Source organism: Gymnoscopelus braueri (genome assembly GCF_963280865.1).
Source record: "Gymnoscopelus braueri genome assembly, chromosome: 24".
Taxonomy (NCBI): domain Eukaryota; kingdom Metazoa; phylum Chordata; class Actinopteri; order Myctophiformes; family Myctophidae; genus Gymnoscopelus; species Gymnoscopelus braueri.
The window spans coordinates 9,703,473-9,726,992 of record NC_137626.1 but is presented as its reverse complement, the minus strand read 5'-3'; the positions used below and the strand labels follow the sequence as shown (position 1 = coordinate 9,726,992).

Sequence of the window (23,520 nt, the reverse complement as noted above, 5' to 3'; positions counted from 1 at the left end):
GCTATGTGAGGAGATTACCCTGATGTTTGCAATGAACTGTCAGATATACCACTGAACAGAGGTGTGTCCAGGGGTGGCACAGGCCACCCCTAGAATGAGGTGCCCGTTGAGGTGCCAGCGCAGGTTCCACCCCATTACACACTTTGTGCATTCGGAAATGTGCTCTGGAATGTACCTGGGCCACGGGGTGTCCTTTCTTGGTCGTTCGGAGAGTGCTCGGACTAATCTATATATTTCACTAATCTATATATTTTTTTCTAAGCATTTTAACAAGAAAACAATGATGGTTGAATTAAGTGTCATTGCAAAATGCGACGGTTGTGGCTTTGCTACTCTAGAGATTATTCAAGACGCACCTACCTGTAACAAAACATTATAATCATGTTTACATGGGATGAACGATCATTTGAATGCATTTCAACAAGAAGAAAATGTAATAGCCTATTAAATTAGAGGCTATGCACTCTATGTCAACACCAGAACACTCTCACAACATATTTAGGAACGCACCCAAATATTGCATTTGTATGACAAAAAGGGTAATTAATGCTATTAGCACACACTATTATATAGTGTGTGCGTGTGCAGGCACGCGTGTACATACGTGTACCTGTGTGCAGAGGTGGACAAAGTACTCAACCCCAGTACTTGAGTAAGAGTACAGATACTCCTGGTCAAATTTACTCCACTACAAGTAAAAGTAGCTCAGTCAAAATGTTACTCAAGTAAGAGTAAGAAAGTAATTGCTTTTAAATATACTTAAGTATTCAAAAGTACATGCTTTTAAAAATACTCAAAGTACAAGTAAAAGTAAAAGTCCTTTGAAGTCCTCGACTATCTCAAGCACTGTCCCGTCGGCAGTGGCAATGATGTCCTCTGTGTTAAATACCGATACTTTCGTTTTCTTGTTATAAAGCTTGAGGCAGATCTTCCTGCACTCCATTTCTACTGCCAGTAGTTCCCTTACATTCTCTGCTGTGTCTGAGACTCAGGTAATGTCATCTGATAGTCAGTCATCATGATGGGAGTTACTAGCTTATCAATCAAACTGTATTTATAGAGCACATTTTCACACAACCTTAGTTGACCAAAGTGCTGCACAGGTAAAAGAAGAGCAATACATCAAATCAAAGAACAAAAACACAAAAACTAAAACATGTATAAAAACACATAACATGCATGCATATAGGAGACACAGACATAGAGCGAGATTGTTCATTTACATACACACAGTATGTACACAGAAGGTAGAAAACATTAGATAGGAGTTAAAATAGGAATATTTAGGAGTGGATATTGTTAAAAGCCAGAGAGAAGGTGAGTTTGTTGTAAGGACTTAAAAATCTCGATGGACTTAGCAGATCTGATGTGGGCCACCACAAAAGCGCGGTCAGCTTAGTCTTCCTCGGGACCAGTGTGAACCCCAGTGCCTCAAAAGAGAATTATTTTCTCATGAGGAAATAACAGGAGTCACATATGAGTGACACATCGCTGACAAAGCTGCACTCAGATCACATTAATTATATTCCAGTTCTTAATGTACTTTGGTGGTAAAGACAATAAATATATTTGGTACAAATTCTCAGATCCAGGGCCATCAACTGTGACCTTTTTGTCAAGATACAATAATATTCAGCTTCAAAGATTAGGACATGGAGCTAACTTTAAACTGCGGCCATCTGTCCTATAAAATAAATAAATAATAATAAATGCATAGAGTAACTGTCATGAAGGGCGTTTTGATTACCGTGATTACACATATTTTTTCATCAGATTATAAGTAACATCTGGTGATTACCTTACATGCTCATTCTGTATGCATACAGGTGACATAGAAAACAGAACATTCTCTCTGTTCAGTGTATGTTTGTGCAGAGACCTGCAGACATTAGCGCCAATCCTGTGGGTGCCGGGGAGAAAGCCGAGCACCCACAGGAAATGTGTCGGTCGGATGACGATTGTGTGATGCTTTGTAACGTGCACAGGATGCATGATGTACCCGCTCTGATACCGTGTGTTATTGTGAACAGATTTCTGTCATTCAAACTCTCTCCCTGTAATCTGCAAAGTCCTTATACCAGTTATGGTTTCATCATCAGCCAGTAATCAAATTGTATGACTTGAAATGTAGTAAAAAAGAAGGTCCTTTTGCACACCTACTGGGACAGGTGCGTAGGAGCAGGCAGCCAGTGCATGAGACAGGAAAGAATGATGATCGTGCACACTGTCTTCACTTACAGCAAAAAAGTATTTTATTACGAGTACAATGTTTCCAACTGACATTCATCAGGCATTTCTGATTAAGGGGTTAAAACTTGGTTGATGTGTGTGTGACTTGTTGTTGAGTACCCTACCCACCCAACATAAATCAGCATCCATGCCTGCAGAGATGGTGGTTGCAGAGAGGCAGGTGTTGTTTGCAAGGCATGTGGTTCTTTGTGACCACATCCTCTGCTCTCATGAGAGCAGAGGATGTTTCATACCTACCCACACGCACGAGAGCAGAGGATGTTTCACACGCACAACCGTTAACTTCACCTTGTCAAAACAAGATGGCGCCGACACGCACAGCGGTGAACTTCACCCTGTCAAAACTAGATGGCAGACAGACAAGTCGACTTGCCTGGTCTCCACACAAACAACCTTTCATTTCCTATACTGACACATCAGGTCACAATTCATGTCAGATCCTGTGTCTTGGTGAGACATGACCTTTGACACAATCTAAATGGCTCAATAGAAGAGCAGGGAGACAAAATATAACAGCCCCAATTGGATAAGTTATATTGTATTAACACACTCTACCATACAGATTCGACAAAATTGAATAGACTGAATAGACTGTGATTGGCCAATCACGGTGCAGGGTTAGGCGGGGTACTTTTTGGCCAATCACAGCGCAGGATAATTGTACAAATTTCCAAACCTCACTTATAGGGGCGGTTTCACCGCCCAAAAATACCTCAAAATTGTACAGTCCTTGAGTAAATGTACATAGTTACTTTACACCACTGTGTGTTACTGTCTGTTACAGGCTGAAATATATTCCTTGGCAGCGCAAAAATATGCATTAATTTGTTTGAACCTCATAAAATTGTGTTTGTTTATGTATTGTAGCGGCTGGAGGGTTTGTGTGATAATAGTAATTTACCTTCCCTGCGGTTAATGACGTGATACAGACTTGAGCTGGATAGACCAATCGACAGTGGTGTAAAGTAACTAAGTACATTTACTCAAGGACCGCCTGCCGCTCCAAGCCACTCCGGTCGGGGCCGCTTACCACATGTTGCACAGACTGACACAAAGAAATCCAGAAGTGCATAGCACGTCCAAGATCAAGACTTCTTTCAAATTTCTCCGTAATCCATGCAAGTATGTTTAAGTTATATCACCAGCAGATCAAAGAATATGATTTGAAATGCAAGTGACAGATTTTGGCTGAATTAACACAATTAACACTCGCTTTGCGACTCGAGCCCCTCTCTCTCAGTGGTGTTAAGTAACTGTATTTACTCAAGTACTGTACTTACTAAGTAAAAAAACAAATTAGGCAATTTTACTTTACTGGAGTATTTCCAAATTTCAATACTTTTACTTCTACTTCACTACATCTCAAAGGCAAATATTGTACCCTAGTTACTTTGTAGATTTGGATAATTATCACAAAACACACTTCAGCCCAATACATTTAGGCCATTTAAAAATAGCCGATCTACAAGCTCACAATGCATTGCCATGTGACGCATTGTGAGCTTATTTTCAAAATATTTGTATACACATTTGTACATTTGTATAACACATTCTGAGGAAGGACAGATGGGTTGCATGGGAACGCTTGACAAGAATATTATTCCAATATATCGTTTGGGTAGAAATGGAATCATTACTGTAACTGATCTTGTATGACAGGTGTGATATTTCAGGTTTCCATTGTTCCCACAACAATCACCTTGCAAGTCCATGACATCATAGACTGACCACTGTAACTGGAAGTTACAGACTAAAGGTCCTTACACACCGGGGCGAATTCTTCATGCGAATAAATACGTTTTTTTTAAAAACCTTATAAAGTCAATGCAAGCGTCCACATCAGTTTCGCGGAGCGAAAAAAGCGTATTCGGACTCGTTCCGAATAATTAAAAGACGCTTTTTCGCTTCTCCGCTTTTTCGCGCCATGTACGCTTGCATTGACTTTATAAGGTTTTAAAAAAAAGCATATTATTCGCACGAAAAAATCGCCACGGTGTGTAAGGACCTTAAGAGTGTATAAATGAAAGTAAATGAACCCTTACAGGTCTATAACTCTGAGAGTGTACAAATATGGAACCAAATGTACCCATAAGGGTCCATTTGGTTCAATTTGTACACTCTCAGCATTGACTTAACACTGAGGATTACAATGTACATTGGGGTCCCAGAGATAAACGATTGAGTGAAACTAGAGGTCCTGGAAATTTTAAATGTTGAGAACCACTGGCCTAGACCCTGTCGAGTTTAGTCCAAGTCAAACTTTCAGTGTAATTCTTACAAGTGATTGTGAGATACTTGATGAAACAGACTCTGGAAGTGGTTAATTTTCGTGACCAACAGTAACAATGATCTAACAGTGATACATACATAAATACAATATACATTTGCAGGCCGCTTTAGATTAAAATTATAATTTGATGTGGAAGATGAACTCACAAACCTAAACAATCATTGTGGGTGTCCATTAAAGGTTCATTTAATTACAGCCTTAGAGGCATCGCTGCTTTGTTGCAATATGCTTTTGGGAGCACCCGGACAGTTTTTAAGTTGCTTGATTCAGTATTTAGATATTAGATATTTATGTTATCAGACACGCCCCCTTCCTATACAAACCCATTGTAACTTCAAACTCCATTTTAACCATGTTAGATTCATCGGAAACAACCCTAACCCGATTTTTTTGGGGGAAAAACAATAAAATAAAATAAATGAAAAAGTAATCAAAAAAACACGGCCCCTCACATATTAGGAGGGCAGGATGAGTCACCAGAACCAAGGACGGGTGTTTTTGATGAATCTAACATGTTAAAAATTGAGTTTGAAGTTATAATGGGTTTGTATAAGAAGGGGGCATGTCTAATAAAATGAATATCAAATGTCTAAATACTGAATCAAGCAACTTAAAAACTATCTGGGGGGCTCACAAAAGCCTGAGTAGACGATAAAATTACCAAACATTTTTTTGAAAGTGAAATATCCCTTTAAAGGTTGTGTCTTATAATGCATTATAATCACATTTATAATACATTATAATGCACTTATAATGCTTCATAACACTTATAAATTATAAATGTTTATAATTATGCATAACTTATAACAAAGACACTTTATAACTGACTAAGTTATGGTATGTAGTTATAATGTGTTATAACACTAGTAATGTTCTAAACATTACTAGTGTTATAAAGCCTTATAAGTGCATTATAAATGTGCTTATAATACATTACAGACCCAACCTTAATATACAGTCTTACTGAAAAGGGTTCCATGAAAACAACTTAACCTGGTTACTATCTGCTGTGTTCTTTCTGTGCACGCTACATTTATTGTGCAATCCATGTATTTGTTACAGGGAATGTGTTTGGGGATTCATGTGTTATGATGTCTCATGTCATCATTTGTTTGTGTTAGTATGTTTTAATTGTTACGTAATTCATGGTTGTGGTTATGGAATACCATGGTCCATAAAATGTGTTTTACCATCTATCAGGCCCATGATTTATGGGATAAAATGTGACGCCTCAAATCTCATGCTGAATTCTGGTGCTTCCTCTTCATTTATCTGGATCAGATCTTTGATTGGCCCTTTAACATGCCCATACAAAACACTATGTGATTTTATTTTGTTTACTGTGCTTTTGTGAACGCTGAATTGATTGGAGACAAGGTGGTATTCTGCACAGCTACCAAGTTTGTATAAAACAATTGTGACACGCATAATAAGAGGTGGTAACTCTGATGGTGACTTCACCTGGAGCCATTAAATACCTCCACCAGTCCACATAACTTTATGAATGATTGGCGTGTCATCCGAAGGTTTTGCTTCCATTCAAGATCATAAAAAACACAACTCTATCCCTCCATTCTTTTCTGCAGGCCTTATTCACTGATTACTAGTGTTATGAGGCGGCAGGGCAGTAAGTTATGCATCATTGTAACCTCAGTGCAATCATTACAAAGTCGTTCTTGTGCTCGCCTTCTCCTCTTCATTGATCCCAGTAGAATTAAGCATGTGTTGTTATCATGCTGCTGCTTGATTAGAGCAAAATAAACAGCATATACTGCACTGAACAGACCATTGATATCCATCTTTAGGGAAGTTATTCAAACAAAAAAAGCCAACGAATGCAATGCATTCATCATTTGTGCATGTCACACACAGGCTGTGTGACATGTGCTACAGCTGTTCTGATTAAAAAGGCGTAAAACAAAACCAGACCAGATTAGATCACATCCCATGTAAACAGTTGAGCCAAAACCTTTAGGAATGATTTAAATCAGAGTGGAATAAAAGTGTCCACATGTATCCCTAAACGTGATTACTAACAACACAAAGCCTATTACTTTACAGCAGGGGTCTTCAAGAGGGGTCCGGGACCCCTAGGGGGTCCTCAGAGTTACTACAGGGTCCGCCAAATCTTTATGTGATATGATTCTTTTTTTTTTACCTTAACCCCTTGAACCCTTGCATCCCTTTCCTAAGGAGAATTTTAGCCAAAAATAGCAGATCTACAAGCTCACAATGCCTCGCGCTGCAAGGCGTTGTGAGCTTGTAGATCGGCTACTTTTGGCAAAGATGTATAGGTGTAGAGGGAAAAAAGAGCAGACCAAGTAAACAAAAAAGTGTAATCTGAAACATAATTTTATACAATATAGAGGGGTCCCTGCTTCATCTCTCTCTCAGATAGGGGGTCCTTGGCCTGAAAACTTTGAAGACCCCTACTTTACAGCAACTCTGACAATCGTTACAGTCAGCATGAAGAATTGAAGATTGGAGGTTTATTATGAACACACACATATCATGTGTTGTAGTTGTTATGTTCATCCTATAGATACTTAGTTTTTTCATTATGACAATAAGATTTTATAATTATTATTATAAATGAGTTGGAGGTTCAACTCCAGACCACAAACTGCTCAAATAAAGTTCTTAAACTCACCTTCAGGATCATCCACAGCCACAGGCTCAAACCAACGTGGAGGCAACCTACGCCTCACAGACTCTGGCAACTTCTCTTTTATATGATCTGATATTAAATTCAAACACAGTGATAACATATTACATAACAGTGAGGTTTCAGCTGTTGGCTTGTTTGGACACATGTGGATAACAATGAATAAATTAATACTATTGTAATATTTAATTTACAGTAGCAGGCGCGCGCATGCACACAACTCTCCAGGATTGTCATGAACAAGGCCACGGATCTGGACAACATCAATCCCAGGGTCATAGGGTGGCTCAACTATGTGTGCTGGGTAGCTAGCAGCAGCATTCCAGCACCAGTTCAACCTCTTCCTGAGGCTGAAGGGGAGTGGAAGCTATACTGATCAAACCATCCCACAATCATACACTCATCATAGAGGGTATGATAAGTGTCATGATGGAAATTCACCACTGCACACTACCCATGTGTGAGATTAATACAGTATTGAATACACAACAACTTTTTGTCTATTTTAGTTTAGACGTTTGCAACCATCGGGAACACAGTGTCTAAAGTCTAAAGTTATACAGAGCGTTTATGCATGTTGTTGTGGTTTTCATTTCCTGATCGAGAGTTGATACTGGGCTGCTTCTGCTAGATGGAAACAGGATGCTCGTCTCTGTGCTTAAAAGTGGCCTCTTAGAATTAACCCCTGACACTCCGACACAGTCAGTCCTTTGTGCCGGTAGACATTTAGGTACACAAAACACCCCCCCATGCATTCTGTTGTCCTTGATGACACACTCTGCCCCCTTTGCTTATGGGCTACACACACACACACACACACACACACACACACACACACACACACACACACACACACACACACACACACACACACACACACACACACACACACAGTTCTAAAGATTAAAATATTTGACATCGCATGTAACTTTGTAAGCATGTTGTATGTTATGTGTAATTCAGTAGAGAAACTTACCACGATATTTCACACCCAGCATCAAACCCACTGCAATGATGAGAGCAACAATAATGCCTCCAACCATCCTTCCAACAGGTTCAGGTTCTTAGGAGAAAACAAAAACAATTACATTACTGAGTTTAATTTGCTTTCAATTTAAGAATAATAAATACATGCATTTAGATGACAATGTTATAATGGGTCAATGTCATTATTTTAAACACTCAGATACGTACAATAACTATTAGAGTACATTCAGACTTGAAGCTGGTTGTAAAGTAGTACATTTTTGCAACTGTCTGACAGCTCTAGTTATGTGTTAGGTAGGCCAACATGGCTTCATTACAACATTAAGGTTACTTTTCACATCAGCAGCTGTAAAACTGAACAAGCAGAGGAGGGAGAAGATTATTAGAAGTGTTTTCAGGATGCTGAAACACTGAGACAGCAGAGAGGTGTTGTTGACAGCTGAGCTGGTACCAGGAAGGTGCAGCAACAGGTAGACCATTGAAGGTGATCGTAATATTAGGACTCAGAATTAATACGAAATTAGCATGTTATTAAACTCATTAAACTGACAGACTCAAATGGTGAAGTCGTGAACAGACAAAAACATGAACCAGTGGCGATCATGATGAACTTTTTTGCGTGTCAAAGGTCGTCACTTTCACAATTATGAAATAATCAGCCCAGCTCTAAGTAGGAACATATTGTTAATATTCCTTTCTTAAGACGGAGCTCCTCTATACCAGCATTTAGGGGAGCTCAAGAGAAGAGAGGGAAAGAGCGAGAGAGAATGGGAGTGACAGAGGGGGAAAGAGAAAGGGGGGAGGAAGAGAGGGAAGGAGAGGGAGAGTGTGAAAGAGCGAGGAGGAGAGAGGGGGAGAGGAACAAAGGGAGAGAGGGAAAGAAAGAGGGAGAGATGGACAAAACATTGTAACATGACTAATCACTTCTGCATTTTATAGATAGAAACCATAAAGACTTGCCTTCATTTTCTTCATCAGATGCATGTTCAGTTGGGGCTGATGAGTAGAGAGGAAAAGATCAGTTTCACTTCACATTGTTACAATCAACAACAGCATCAGGTTAATTTATGTTTCATTTTTCTGTTGGTTTTGCTATGTGAGGAGATTACCCTGATGTTTGCAGTGAACTGTCAGATATACCACTGAACAGAGGCGTGTCCAGGGGTGCCACAAGCTACCCCTGGTGCCAGCCCAGGTGCCACCACATTACACCCTTGGTGCATTCGGAAATGCGTTCTGGAATGCACCCAGGCCACGGGGTCGTTCAGAGAGTGCTCGGTCCGTCACTAATCTATCATTTTTTTCTAAGCATTTTAACATGACAAGAAATCAATGACGGTTGAATTAAGTGTCATTGCAAAATGCGATGGTTGTGGCTTTGAAACTCAATAGATTATTCAAGACACACCTACCTGTAACAAAACAGATTATAATCATGTTTACAAGGAATGAACGATCATTTGAATGCATTTCAAAAGACAAAAATGTAATAGCCTATCAAATTAGAGGCTATGCACTCTATGATGTTAACACCAGAACACTCTCACAACATATATTTAGGAATGCACCCAAATATTGCATTTGTATGGCGCCACTGCCAACAATTGCCACTGGTGGGTTTAATATCTTTTAAAGTAAACTAGAACATAGAAAATTAGGTTAAGTATAAAAAGAAAAAAGAAAACACAGTAAGACACTGTAATGTTAGTTATTAAAGTAGATGTATGCATAGTAGTGGAGACAAAAAGGTTAATTAATGTTATGTGCTATGTGCATTTCGGAGCACGTAAAAGAAAAATCGACCTCATGTTATGTCAATCACGTTTGCACACTGCCGCCGAATTATTCCAGGGTCGATTATTCGCGTTTTCCGCAGCTGTCTTTTGCCTTTTGAGCAGTGTTGTGTCCTTCCTGATAAACTGACTGATCACAGGACAACTATGAACAATCATCTTGTCTGTATGTTTCATGTTTTAAGCTGTAGTGTATCCTGAAGTGAATAGCCTATCTGCAGATTCAGCGCCCTAGCGCACACTTTACCGCGTGTGTGTGTGTGTGTGTGTGTGTGTGTGTGTGTGTGTGTGTGTGTGTGTGTGTGTGTGTGTGTGTGTGTGTGTGTGTGTGTGTGTGTGTGTGTGTGTCTACCGTAGACATACTGCCAGCCGCTCTTCAGCATCAATTGGCTGGCAGAAGTTTGTGTTTCTTTTTGATATGTGGCTCCAGTGATGCTAGCAAAGTATCAAACTGGACCTGACATCCTAAAAGCAACTCTGAAACGGTCAGGATAATGTCGCAGCATCTTGTACAACGTGTGAAATTCTCCTTCCTGATTACGAAATGTCAGGATAGGATGAACCCAATATTCTCTTTTCCTTTTTCTTTTTTTCACAAGTGACAGGACCACAAAATCATCTTCACTGCTTGATGACTCAATTTTTTTTTTCGTTCTGCGAAAATATTGCAACGGATATAAATAAAACGCATTGGACTCAGTGTGCAAGGATGTTGTGCGTGACGTTTTTTTTTTGCGGATTTCGTTTTAATAAAACGCACCGAAAAAACGCACCAGTGTGCAAGGACCTTAAGAGTGTATAAATGGAAGTAAATGAACCCTGTCAGGTCTGTAACTCTGAGAGTGTACAAATATGGAACCAAATGTACCCATAAGGGTCCATTTGGTTCCATATTTGTAAACTCTCTGCATTGACTTAACACTGAGGATTAGAGTGTAAATTGGGGTGCCAGAGATGAACGATTGAGTCAAACTAGGGTCTTTGAAATCTAAAATGTTGAGAACCACTGGCCTAGACCCTGTCGAGTTTAGTCCAAGTCAAACTTTCAGTGTGATTCTTACAAGTGATTGTGAGATTCTTGATGAAACAGACCCTGGAAGTGTTTAATTTTCGTAACCAACAGTAACAATGATCTAACAGTGATACATAAATAAATACAATATACACTTGTAGGCCGCTTTAGATTAGAATGATTATTTGTTCTATTTAACCTGTTTTCTAGCTCTTCCCTTTTGCACTCTACCTCTATCCTCTCTCTTCTCACAGAATACTAAAAATTATGAAAAATCACCCACTGCTTTACACTATAAAGTATAAACTATGATGTGACTAATTAAACTGATTCTGATTCTTAGCCACAAGAAAATGAAACGAATGAAGCATAGCTCAATTTGGGACAAACTTTTGATTGCATTGACTGCATGGAAGTTCTGATTCCACTCCTCTCTCTACTCTCTCTCTCCCGCTTTCTTTCTGCATTTCCCTCTCGCTCTCTCTCTACAGAGTAGACTATGCACTAGTTTGACACCAGAACATGTTGACATGTAAATCTAACTAACCTACAAGTAGCCAGTAGCCTGGGTCGGCTGACTATACTAAATTTGATTTAATTTACTATTTCAACGTCAACGTCATATTATTTTCTCCCTGATATCCAGCTGTGTACTAGACTACCATATTTAACACAGATTACACACACTATATAGGCTATGATAATAATAATAACAATAACAACAACATTATTATTATCAATATTTCAAAATTATCATTATTATTATTATCATTATTACTACTACTACTAGAAGGGTGCCCGTTGGGCACCAGCCTACTTGGGAACGGTGCAAGTTGTATTCTATTCTAGGAATACAACTTGTATTCTATACCCCACCCTGTTATGCAATAGTTGTTGTACCCATTGTCAGAGTACCCTTTGTGCCTGACATGTCTGACACAGACATGTCTGTCTGTGTCCCTTTTGGGGTAGGCTGCACCAACGCTCCTGATTTCGTGTATAGAGGGGCGGGTGTATAGAGGCGCAGAGAGACTGCGCCTGATCCCATTGGTTCACCGATCTGTCCGTCAACCCCCGCCGCGTTAACACAACATTACGAGCGACGCCCACTGCACTCTGGTTGGTTGGGGAAATGAACACTTCCTCATACCGGGTGCACCGACGAGCTGGTCCAGGCTTTTATTTTTTAGCAAAACTAAACAATAAACGCCTGGAGATCGAGGCTACTTTTGGGGAAGTAACTACATCTTCTAGTCTTCTAGAAGACTAGTCTTCACTTTTTAGCCCAAGTGTCAAAGTTTATTAAAAACAAAACAACAACAAATGTAGTTGTATACAACGTAAGTTCAGGAGTGGAGACCTCCCTCTGCTTAACACGGCAACTCCCCGCTCGCCATCACCTTATCACCTACACCTGCCTTCCCTTATCAGCCAGCTAATCTGACGTCACAATCACCACAGTAGATGAGTATAAATTCAGCTGCGAGCCGTCGCTCGTGTGTTCCTACTACTTATGTGGTCTCGAACGCTCCCCCCAGTCCACCCCAACTACCTCTGCCGCCTCAATACTAACCTTCTTCCTTTCCTCTCTTCCAGGAAACCGGGGGGGCAGTATCCCGAGCTAAGGCGTCGCTACCCGATCGAGCCCCGGTGGCCGTCCGCTCCCGAGACATACTACCCCCACCCTGAGTCTCGCCCTACCCGGGTTCCCCATCCACACACATCCACCCATTTTCGTTCAATAAAATCAGTTTAACTTTAAGCAGAAGGTGTGGTCTCTTACTAGTGAATCGACGTTTCGAAAGATGCAACTGCCTTCTTCAGGGTATTGGCAGCTGCATGGTTATGCAATACCCATAGAGACACACGGCCGGAAGCGGAAGGCCTACAAATCCACGCACACTTTTGACACTCGGTGTCCGTTAGAACGATGAACTGCAGCTCTCAATGCAATCTCTATGAGAGGCATTGTAAAATACCGTCATTTCACTGGTTAACTACTGAGGCTGTAGCGATTTTTTTTGTGTTCTAATAATCTGTCCCATTTGTTTAATTTGTCCTTTTTAATGTCCCATATCTTTCATCTCGATATACTACCCACAATATACTATAATATACTCCATCAGTATGTCAAAACCGCTAGCATCGGAGATCCAGACTTTAAGTGGTCGCATCACGGACGCATCCCTTGAGGTTTTCAATACCCAGAAAACTGGCGAAAGTGGCCGTTTTCAATAGGTTTTGGTCATTATCTCTGGAACAGAAGGTCCAATCTGCTCAGTTCAAAGCTTGTTGGATGAGTGACTTTGAGGACATTAAGCACGCAATGACACATTTTCGGGTTATTTTTTTTTTTAGGGGAGGCGAGATCTTAGTTGGGCAGGCGACCGCCTCTCCTGCCTCTACAGTGGGGACGCTGTCGGTCGGCGCTCGGCGCTCGTAAAGACAGTGATGTCACTGAAATGCCTGTCTGCTGTCTACCCTCTGCTGTGTTAGCATTATGGGTAACTCGTTAAAGTGGCAAATTAAATGTGAAACACATCAACTATTAAGAAAACAAGAAGATATGTTGACAAAGACACTCCATACATTTGGAAACATATTTCTATTTAAATCAATATCGTCTTCAGTTAATGCAGGATAATTTTAAAAGTAGGCTAACTTTCATATCCTCTCATAGGGAATGCATTGGCAGCTGCAGTTCATCGTTCTAACGGACCTCGAGTAGCGGCGCTGTCTCAAAAGTGGGCGTGAAATTTGTAGTCCCTGTGTGTCTCTATTGTGCCGGTTTTCACGAGTACCTGTTGTACCTGTCTATCTGTCTGTCTGTCTGTCTGCCTTTGTTCCTTTTATTGTATGGAGATCCCTGAGTATGCATATATGGGAATATGGATATAATATGGTTGGATCGGCGGGTCTGGACTAAGGTTGGGCGATTGGACGAATATATCGGCAGTCGGCGATTGGATGAGCCCAATCGTCGAATGTTTTTATTAGGCGATTTTTCGGACGATATTTGACATTTTATTTAGCTAAATAAATGTATCCTAATGGTCTCCCTCCTCGAGAATTAAACTCTTCAAATATAGCCAAATTAAATGTAAAGCGCAACATAAAGCATGCACTAAATGTTAATCAATTTGGGCCATTTTAATAATGATTGATGACGAAGGCATGCTTTGATTGATTGATTGACATTTTTACTAGGCAAAAGAATGTAAAACAACACAGTTACATTTATAATACTTTTGTCTAAAAGGTCCGACCAAAAAAGTCCTTGCGGACTTGTTTCCGTTGGGGTCCTTGAATTAATTTCAAGGATGCACTCTGGTTGCGCTCTGGTTGCAATTATTTCTGACGAGTCTAGGCTACAAAACTCAGTCCCCTCCCCAGTAGGTAGGGCTACTACTGAATGGAGTGGAGGAGAGCAGAGGAAAGAGGGAATAGCTTTTGCTTTCCTAGTTGTCTGTTTATCTGCTACTGTATGATAGTTGTATATATAGTTTTATATAAAAACGAAATTGAAACTAAAGCTCCAGTTCCTCGCTGTGCATTTTCAAGCTTGATGACGCAGTAACACATGTCCCCCGGTCTCACAAGATCAAGCACTTGATTCTTAACTTTTGCTGTCAAGTCTGGTTATTAAAACTTTAGTCAGCTTATGTTTATATCACCAGGCAGTCAATCAATGCGATTTGAAATGTGAGTTCACTCGCGACCCGACGCGCACTGCAAGTCCCTTTAGTTACAGGGGAGGGCGGCCCGGACGGGTGATTTATCCCGCAGCACCACGATTTATTATTTGTCCGAATATAAAAAAGTTAACCTGGATGGGTGTGTTTCGCCACATCGTTGCTGCAAACTGAGGTAGGCTTCTCTGCTTCAACTGACACTTCATCTCATAGCGGCCCAGCCTGTGATCTTAGCTTAGTCCTAAAAGATTTACAATTGATTTACAATTCTTTGTTGTCTAAACAAGTTTGGTCAGTGAGAGAGTGAGATTGGTGCATGGCAGCAGAAATACAGTCATGCCGTCTCATCTCGTTTTTTTTCATTGACCCGACACAGCACGTGTTACAGCCCAATGTATACTCCGTCGTACGACGGGGTCGTGCGCCGAAAATAGCAGATCTACAAGCTCACAATGCCTCATGTCCGCGACGCGTTGTGAGCTTGTAAATCTGCTATTTTTGACACGCGACCTGCTGTACGGCGAAGTATAACTCGAGCTTAAACGACTGGGGAGCTGTTCTCACGTTATTGCTTTTCTAGCACGAATATATCGTCAATCGGCGATTTTTGGGCCGGCGATGGCCGATAGAAATATTTTGGCATATCGCCCAACCTTAGTCTGGACAGCTGGTTGTCCTATATATGGACATATCAGTCGGATCGGCGGTCTTGGACAACCGCCTATCGAACGACTCGTCGCCGGGGACCGCACTCCCTCTAGTCCTCACTAATGCTATTCTGAATTCAGCCTCATGACTTGAGATGTCACATTCTGTTTCAACAATGTAAAGTTAGTTAAAGTTAATTAAATAATTAAAGATAGTTACTTTGTTGAGAGGTCACAGAGGTCACAGCAGACAACAAGAATTACCAACATGTTTCATCAAAGTGTCTTCTTCACTGTGCTTCACACAGACACGTGACCAGTTGCCAAAATAATAGTCAAAATAGCAGTGTTGACCCTGTAACACAGTGGATCAATTTCTACACATTGTAGAGTAAACTACATACCTTTGTAAAACAGGTTGGCCGTGGCATCACTCTGCTCCACACTGACTGGGTTCTTCATTTCACAAAAAATAAGTTGAACCTTCTTCCCTTCCTCATCGTTGAAGATAATCAACTGATTAGAGTCAGACACCATCCATTCCCCTCCATCTTCCTTCCAGCGATAGGTGACCGGACCTGAATCTGTGATGTCTCCTGCACAGACCAGTGTGCAGCTGGTAGAGTTAGATGTACAAGGAGCCTTGATAGCCAGCAATGGGTTTGGGACATTCTCTATTGAGGAAAAATAAAGAACACAGCTCAGAATTACTGGTCAAGTTGTCTCCAGACTGCAGTTAGAACATTTTGAAAAGGAAAACACCTGATCTTCCTCAGGTAATGATTATGGTGCAGATACACGTAGGTGGAGTATTATATAGTATTACTATTATTATTATTATGTTTTATTTTTATGCTTCACATGCATTTTCTGTGGAAGCGGTGTAAACAAAACAAAAATTGCGTATGCAGAAAGAAATAGTAAAAAGATAAGAACGATTATAAAGTAAAACGATTGTGGGTTTGATGGCAGAGTGGTCAACATTATGCAAATGAGAAGCACATTTCACTGGGTGACAGCCAATCAAATTGTTGAATGTGACAGGGTAGCAACCACGTAGCAACCGTTTCAACAGTGACACATGACACCACTTGAGATTGACAGAAAGGAGACAAAACGTATCATGGATTATTATTATACACAGATGGATAAACGGCAGCTGAAGGTAACATAATGTTGGTGTGTTTCATTGAGTTGTTTCTGTGTGCCAGCATTATGTTAACTGTACAGGAGTTGTTCATGCTGGTATGAAATAAATCCACTATTAATATTACCTTTAACTGCAACCGGTGACCCATCTGTCACAAAGTTCCATTCTTTCTTTTCAAGTTTTGTACAACAAGCTGATTGTTTCTAACCCCATCAGGAGCACTAACAGTTAGGGATATATCAGTTTGGCGGATTAATCCGCCATTATTTCACTTTTTTTTACAACATCAGTATTGGCAATGATACAGCCGATGTGTTGATATATCAAAAGGTTTGTGTTTATTTAAAACATTTTGTTTTCTTAAAGTTAAATGTTTTTTCAAATTGATCAGGAAATTGTATTTTTTTCTTTATCGTTTAAAACATCAATAATGTGTTGTCTAGAACTCTCCAAAATCAGAATCTGCATCAGACCCAAAACTCTGGCATCCGTTGGGCTTTACTAAACATCTCTCTGAATTGGAACAGAGAAAAACTAAATCAATCATGGTGAAATGTGTTGGAGTTCATTGGTGCTTCTAGGTGTATTAAACATTTAAACACAGCTTGCACTTTAGCAACACGTCCACCAACAGAAAACATTTAGTGGTGACTGTGATTCATTCTGTGATTCATTCATATATCTGTACATAGTCAAACTACAATGAGCCAGGATACCTGTTCTTCTCATAGGCACCAAATTCAACTTCAGGAAGGTTTGGGTTTTAATTGCTATTGTTATGCAGAATAAAATTCTGATTCACACATAAATTGGGAGAAAAAAGGTGTACTATTTTAGGTAAAATAGTAATAATTTTCAGACTAAACATAATTGTGTCAATTTCTGTTCTTCATTCTTCATTTTTCATTTTATTTTTAAAATACATTTAAATTCACGAATCCTTAAATTGCATTATGAATAAAGAATGTTCAACTAACCCTCACCATTCAAATGAACATTTTCTCTTCTGAGGACTGGACTGACATGTATTGAAAAAATGACCACAACCATAACATTTACCCTTCACAAACATTCATACTTACTGATCACTTTAACCGTGTGAGTCTTGTTCTGCAGTCGACTGTTTACCTCCACAGAATATACTCCACTGTCTTCTTTGTTCATGTTGTTGATGATCAAGCTTCGAGTTTCTTTGTTCAATGCAGTGCGTTTTTTATATGTCCCATAGTAATCCACATCAGGACCAAAGCCCTGATCCCATTCTGCTACCTTATTGGGGCCATGTTTCCACAGGATGCCAGTGATGGGTTCAGCAACAGAGTTGGTATCTGGATGCAATTCAAGGACTCCTCCCAGTTGTATGTATTTCACATCTTGTAGGTCTGTGTAGAGAAGAATATTTCAGTCAAGATGAATAGTTAAAGCACATCTAGTAGAAAGAAGGGTTTCGCAACAAAAATAAGTGTCCAACTACATACAAATGTTATATCATAATCTATACTCTTAACTAATTCAAAGAAAAAAAGAGAGAGAGAATGTGTGTGTGTGAGAGAGAGAGAGAGAGAGAGAGAGAGAGAGAGAGAGAGAGAGAGAGAGAGAGAGGAGAGAGAGAAGGGGATGGGAGATAGACATAAACTGTGGTAGCCTATAAAGTTTAACATTTTAAGACGATTCACACTTCACAGAAAAAGACTAGAGATGAATATGAACTAAAGAACAACAACGCTATGTGAAATGGGGGGGGGGATAATAGAAACGGAACAGAGAAATGTGTTGAAAAGTAGATGTTTGTGACAGTAGCCTATTATTTATTGCTCTAGTAATTTTTTTTACAAAGGGGGATTACCTTCAAATGAGTTATACGTCTGATTTATGCTTATATATGTCACACCAAAAATAACGATTTACAAAATTACAACAACGTGTCGCACAAATCATGTTCAACCCAGATTTGGCTCAAATAAGGGAATGAACTCGTTCTCATGCTATTCATCAAAAATGTGGAATGCCCTACCAAAAGGAGTAAAGGAGTGCAAACCCTAATCACTTTCAAAACTGCCCTAAAGATACACCTTCAGGAGGCTGCAATTCGAAAATGGCCCCTGTCTAAGTCTTAACCTACCCCCCCTCCCTCATTTTCCTCTTTTGTATATATATATATATATATATATATATATATATATATATATATATATATATATATATATATATATATATATATATATATATATATATATATATATATATATATATACATATATATATATATTTGTCTCTCTTCATACCAGTAACCTGAAAGCTGATTGTATGACATTCTGTATAGTAGTGTGTATATCTATGTGCCTCATGATTTGTGTGCATGGGGTTCTCATCTTAAACAAGCTTAGTGCTTAATGAGAGTTTCCAGTTTAGTAGACCTTGTATTGTGAATTTGTACTACCATGTACTGTTATGTACTGTCATGTACTATTCTCATGTCTTACTAAATAAACTACATCAATCAATCAATCGGAGATTCAGTGCAACACTCCCGCACACCGAAGTATAAATACATAGCGGTCGGAGGGGGCGATGGGGGCTTGCTGCATGTCAAGCCCCCCTCCTTGCAGTGCATGACATGTATGTACACATGTATGTGTAGCCAGTGATGAGCTGTGGATTTTTGAACTAGGGGGGCTATATTTTCTGACGTCACGTGCACGCATGTGCACATAGCCAATCAGCTCAGTGCTAGTTGAAATACTGTATTCAACATGTGATTTTTAATGTAATTATATCTTATTATTTAGTTGCATTGTTAATTTGTTGTTTTTATTTTTGTTTCAATTCATTAATTATTTTATTTTCCTTTTAGTTTTATATAAAAGCCCTTTACATAGACTCACCCACACATAAGTACTTAAAATAATCAGACAACTTGTCTTTGTCTTGTCTCAGAGAACTGGGTCCTCTTCTAAGCGATCCCCTTCACACTCTGCAGTGCAGAGACTGTTGTCTCTCATTGTGAGAGGAATGTACACATTCAATTCAAGTCCATGGCTTTTTTCGAGTAGCCTAATGTTATGCAAAGCAGCCAGGTAGACGCTATTGAGAACGGCTCGCTGCTGACGGCGCGAACCTTGAGAGGCTATTGTTTAAACTTTAAGGTGTTAAGACCGCAGCTGACGGTGCGTGCTCGCGCGTGCATGTGGAGCTCCCAGCCCCCCAGCCAGCGCCAGAACTAAGGGGTCGCTCTACAGTGTGTAGCTACAGACACTCTGGAGAGAAGGAGACGATCAGTCCCGCAAGCGCATTCACGTTCACGTACGCGAGTATAGTAATATTAACATCGCTGCGGGAATGTCTTCCTCGCCTCTGGTCCAGAATGTCCCGCGCATTATAAGCGCTGAATTAGTTCATAAAGTAGCAGTATAAAGTAGTATGCGTGTCTTCATCCTTTCTTAAAACTACAGTAGCCTATGCGTCACAGACGCAGGGCGTTTAGCATCTCCCCTTAATGATTCCCAGACGGCAGCTCTACCCACCTCAAAAATGCATGTATGGGCCATAGGGATTAATCAACATAGACAAGATTTTCAATATTCAATAAATATAATACATTAAGATGTTTAGTTGGTTTTCAAATTAGGTTAAACTTAAAAGAGACATGAGTCAACGTGTGTCCATGTACCATTTTCGTTAGACAGACGACCCCCCCCCCCATTGTTGTACATTATTATTATACATTATTATTTTTTTTCCTGCATTTTTTGTTTGTACATAGTGTTATTTTTCTGTATTTTTGTGTTGATATTTGAACTGTTGGTGCCACTATATATGACTAAGAACTGAATACCAAGGACCTCAATGGAAACAAGACCGCAAGGACTTTTTTGAACGGACCTTTTAGACAAAGTATTTTTAATGTAACTGTGCTGTTTTTTTTCCTAATAAAATATTCAATCAATCAATCAAAATGTTGTAGCCTGAATAGTGAGTGACTTGTCACCTACCTGATGTCAGGATGAGTCCAGCTGCTGCCAACAAACAGACGAACCATGAAGCTCTGAGGAGACGATCCTTCATGATGATGATGATCGATAACTATCTTCAAGAATTTAACAACAACAAACAACGCGAAGGTAACAGAGACAACCCCTCTGCTCGTCTGACAGCAACAATGACAGAAGAACAGTTTTGGTGTGCTTTGAGTCAGGCTGAGGCAACACTAAACCGATAAACCTCGGAACAGAGTCAAAGAGAGTCTTTCCGTTTGACAACCAACCCAGAACAGTTTGACAGAAATCTTACCAACATGAGTTGGAGCTAGATTTTACATACGTGGTCAAGGCACCAGGGGGCGCAGTTTTTCAACATTTGGAGCGGAATAGTCCAGACGTTCTCATCCTTTATATTGGATTCAAGAGGTTCCAAATAGAACAAAATAACATAGAATTTCAACATCACAAGTGAGATGTAAAGAAAAAAACCAGCCATGAATAGTCACCATCAAATAAATACAATAAATACACCAACACCTGGCTCCGTACCTGGCTTACTGATAACAAACTGTCTCTACACCTTGGGAAAACTGAATCCATCCTATTTGGGTCCAAACATTCCCTCAGTAAAATGAAGGTAGTTGACTTCAAGGTCAAAGTCGATGACACAATCATCACTAGCAAAGAAGAAATTACCTATTTGGGATGTATTCTTGACAAATACCTGACAGGTGAAAGCATGGCAGCAAAGGTGGTCAAAGGAGTAAACCAGAGAACCAGATTTATGGGCAGAGTTTCCTCTTTTGTCAACCCTCAGGCCCTCAGGACCCTCTCAGGGGCCCTGATTCAGCCCCTTTTTGACTATGCTAGCTCCTCTTGGTACTCCTACACCTCAGTGTCACTGAAGACTAAGCTTCAAACCTCCCAAAACAAACTGATCCGACTACTTCTCGGACTGGGGCCCATGACCCACCTCTCTCCCACTCACTTTGCCAGCCTAGGCTGGCTCAGGGTGGAAGACAGGGTTAAACAACTAAAAATGGGTCTGGTCTTCAAAATTGTAAATGCAGATTTGCCCGATATGCCCCCTATACCCGCATATCTGTATAAATACCTCGAAAAAGTTAGTGACACCCACAGCCACGAAACTAGAGGGAGCGTAAACAACAATCTGGTACCACCCACCCATAAAACAAACATGGGCAAATTCTCCTTCTATAGCACAGCCACCAAGGATTGGAATAGTCTAACCCCATCCCTCAAAAAATGCAGTTCGCTGGGCTCATTCAAAACAGCCCTAAAAACCCATCTTTCTGGAGGCCGAAAGAGGAGCTAGTACCAGTTTCCCTGTAGACAGACGACCCCCCCCCCCTCCTCTTTTTTGTACATATTTTGTATTTCCTCATGCTTTTTTTGTATATCATTTTTTATTTTTTTTCTCCATGCTTCCCCCCCCCCTTTTTTTGTACATATATTTTTCAAATGCTTTTTTTGTACATAGTTGTATTTTTTCTGTATTATCTGTATTTTCATGTTGATTTTTTAACTGTTTGGTTGCTACTATATATGTCTATGAAATTAACTCAAGGACCCCAACGGAAACAAGTCCGCAAGGACTTTTTTGGCCGGACCTTTTAGACAAAAGCATTATAAATGTAACTGTGTTGTTTTACATTCTTTTGCCTAATACAAATTTCAATCAATCAATCAATCAACACCAACAAATACATATCCATGACCATGAATATTTCCTCTGTAGATGTCCTTTCAGGAGTGTCACTTCTATGACTGACTTAAACATTTTCATGCATTTTCTACATTTTAAAAAACATTTTATGACCATATGATATTAAACAAAATGTCACACGCTTAATATGATGCAAAATAAAAGATGATGCCACGCAGTGTCATTAGCTGACATCTCTTCTCAAAGGCAATCGCACCTTTACCACCAGGGCCCATACTGTAGTAGCCTGGGACCAGATTAGCAACTGTACCCCCCTAACCCTGCACCGTGATTGGCCAATCATAGTCTATTCAGGACTGTGATTGTCTAGGGAAACATGACACATGTGCATAGCCCTATAAATAGGACCATAACTTAAAAAAAAACATGAATGTGTTTTTTTTAAGTTATGGTTTCTTCCATCACTTCTTCCATCACTTCTTCCATCACTGTGATGACCACTGTGACCACACCGCCCACTTCACACTGGGTGTGATTTTTGGGCGGTGAAACCGCCCCTATAAGTGAGGTTTGGAAATTTGTACAATTATCCTGCGCTGTGATTGGCCAAAAATTTACCCCGCCTAACCCTGCACCGTGATTGGCCAATATATTCAGGACAGTGATTGGCCAGTGTCACATGACACATGTGCATAGCCCTATATAAGAAACCATAACTTAAAAAAAAAACATAAATTTGTTTTTTTTAAGTTATGGTTTCGTCCATCATAAAGAGTGTTTCAATAAATGTATTTATCTTTTGTACATGATTGGTTGACTCCATTCAGTATTGTGATTAGCTAGCAAGACACATGCTGTGATTGGCTAGTGATACATATGACGAAACTAATCTAAAACCACTGTGATGTGACACTAGTATATTACTTAGATACTGTCCATTTCGTGAGAACAGTAAAGAAGAACTCAAAGATCACTAAATGTATTTATTTTTTGTACATGATTGGTTGACTCCATTCAGTATTGTGATTAGCTAGCAAGACACCGCCCACTTCACACAGGGTGTGATTTTTTTTATTGTTTCTTGCTAATTTGTTATCCTTTCATGTTTTTTTCTGTTTTTCACACAATTTGTGTATTGTTTTTATATTTAATGCTGTGTGACGCACTCTGTTTTTTTAAAGTTTATTATTATTTATTATTATCTAGGTTAAATAAAGGATTCTTGAGTTGGAGATGATCCCGCATTTAAGGTCTAAAGATACCCCGATTCATAACGAGGGTCGTAAATATGGGGTAAATAAAGTTCGTAAAGGCCGGTCCTATTTTGGTAGTCACAAACGGACGTGCAATTCCCAAAGGGGTTCGTA

General features: G+C 39.8%; 2 protein-coding genes across 4 annotated transcripts in view; both read right to left on the bottom strand.

Moving 5' to 3' along the window:
* The window catches only part of LOC308080768 (NACHT, LRR and PYD domains-containing protein 3-like), a 30,099-nt gene extending 21,834 nt beyond the window's left edge, over window positions 1–8,265 (bottom strand). For all 3 annotated transcript variants that reach the window (XM_080422742.1, XM_080422744.1, XM_080422743.1), the window contains exons 1-2: window positions 8,182–8,265; window positions 7,191–7,277 (exon numbers count right to left, since the gene is read on the bottom strand). In XM_080422742.1, coding sequence (XP_080278868.1) covers window positions 7,191–7,277; window positions 8,182–8,248 — 154 coding nt within the window. In that variant the 5' untranslated portion in view covers window positions 8,249–8,265. The remainder of the gene's footprint in view (window positions 1–7,190; window positions 7,278–8,181) is intronic.
* Window positions 8,266–9,080: 815 nt separating this feature from the next.
* LOC308080785 (uncharacterized protein) lies at window positions 9,081–20,628 on the bottom strand. Its single transcript, XM_080422778.1, has 4 exons — window positions 20,479–20,628; window positions 17,569–17,868; window positions 15,741–16,010; window positions 9,081–9,188 (listed from the first exon to the last, which is right to left on the bottom strand). The coding sequence occupies exons 1-4, from the start codon at window positions 20,549–20,551 to the stop codon at window positions 9,109–9,111; spliced, it is 723 nt and encodes a 240-aa protein (XP_080278904.1). The 5' UTR covers window positions 20,552–20,628; the 3' UTR covers window positions 9,081–9,108.
* Between the last annotated feature and the right edge of the window lie 2,892 nt (window positions 20,629–23,520).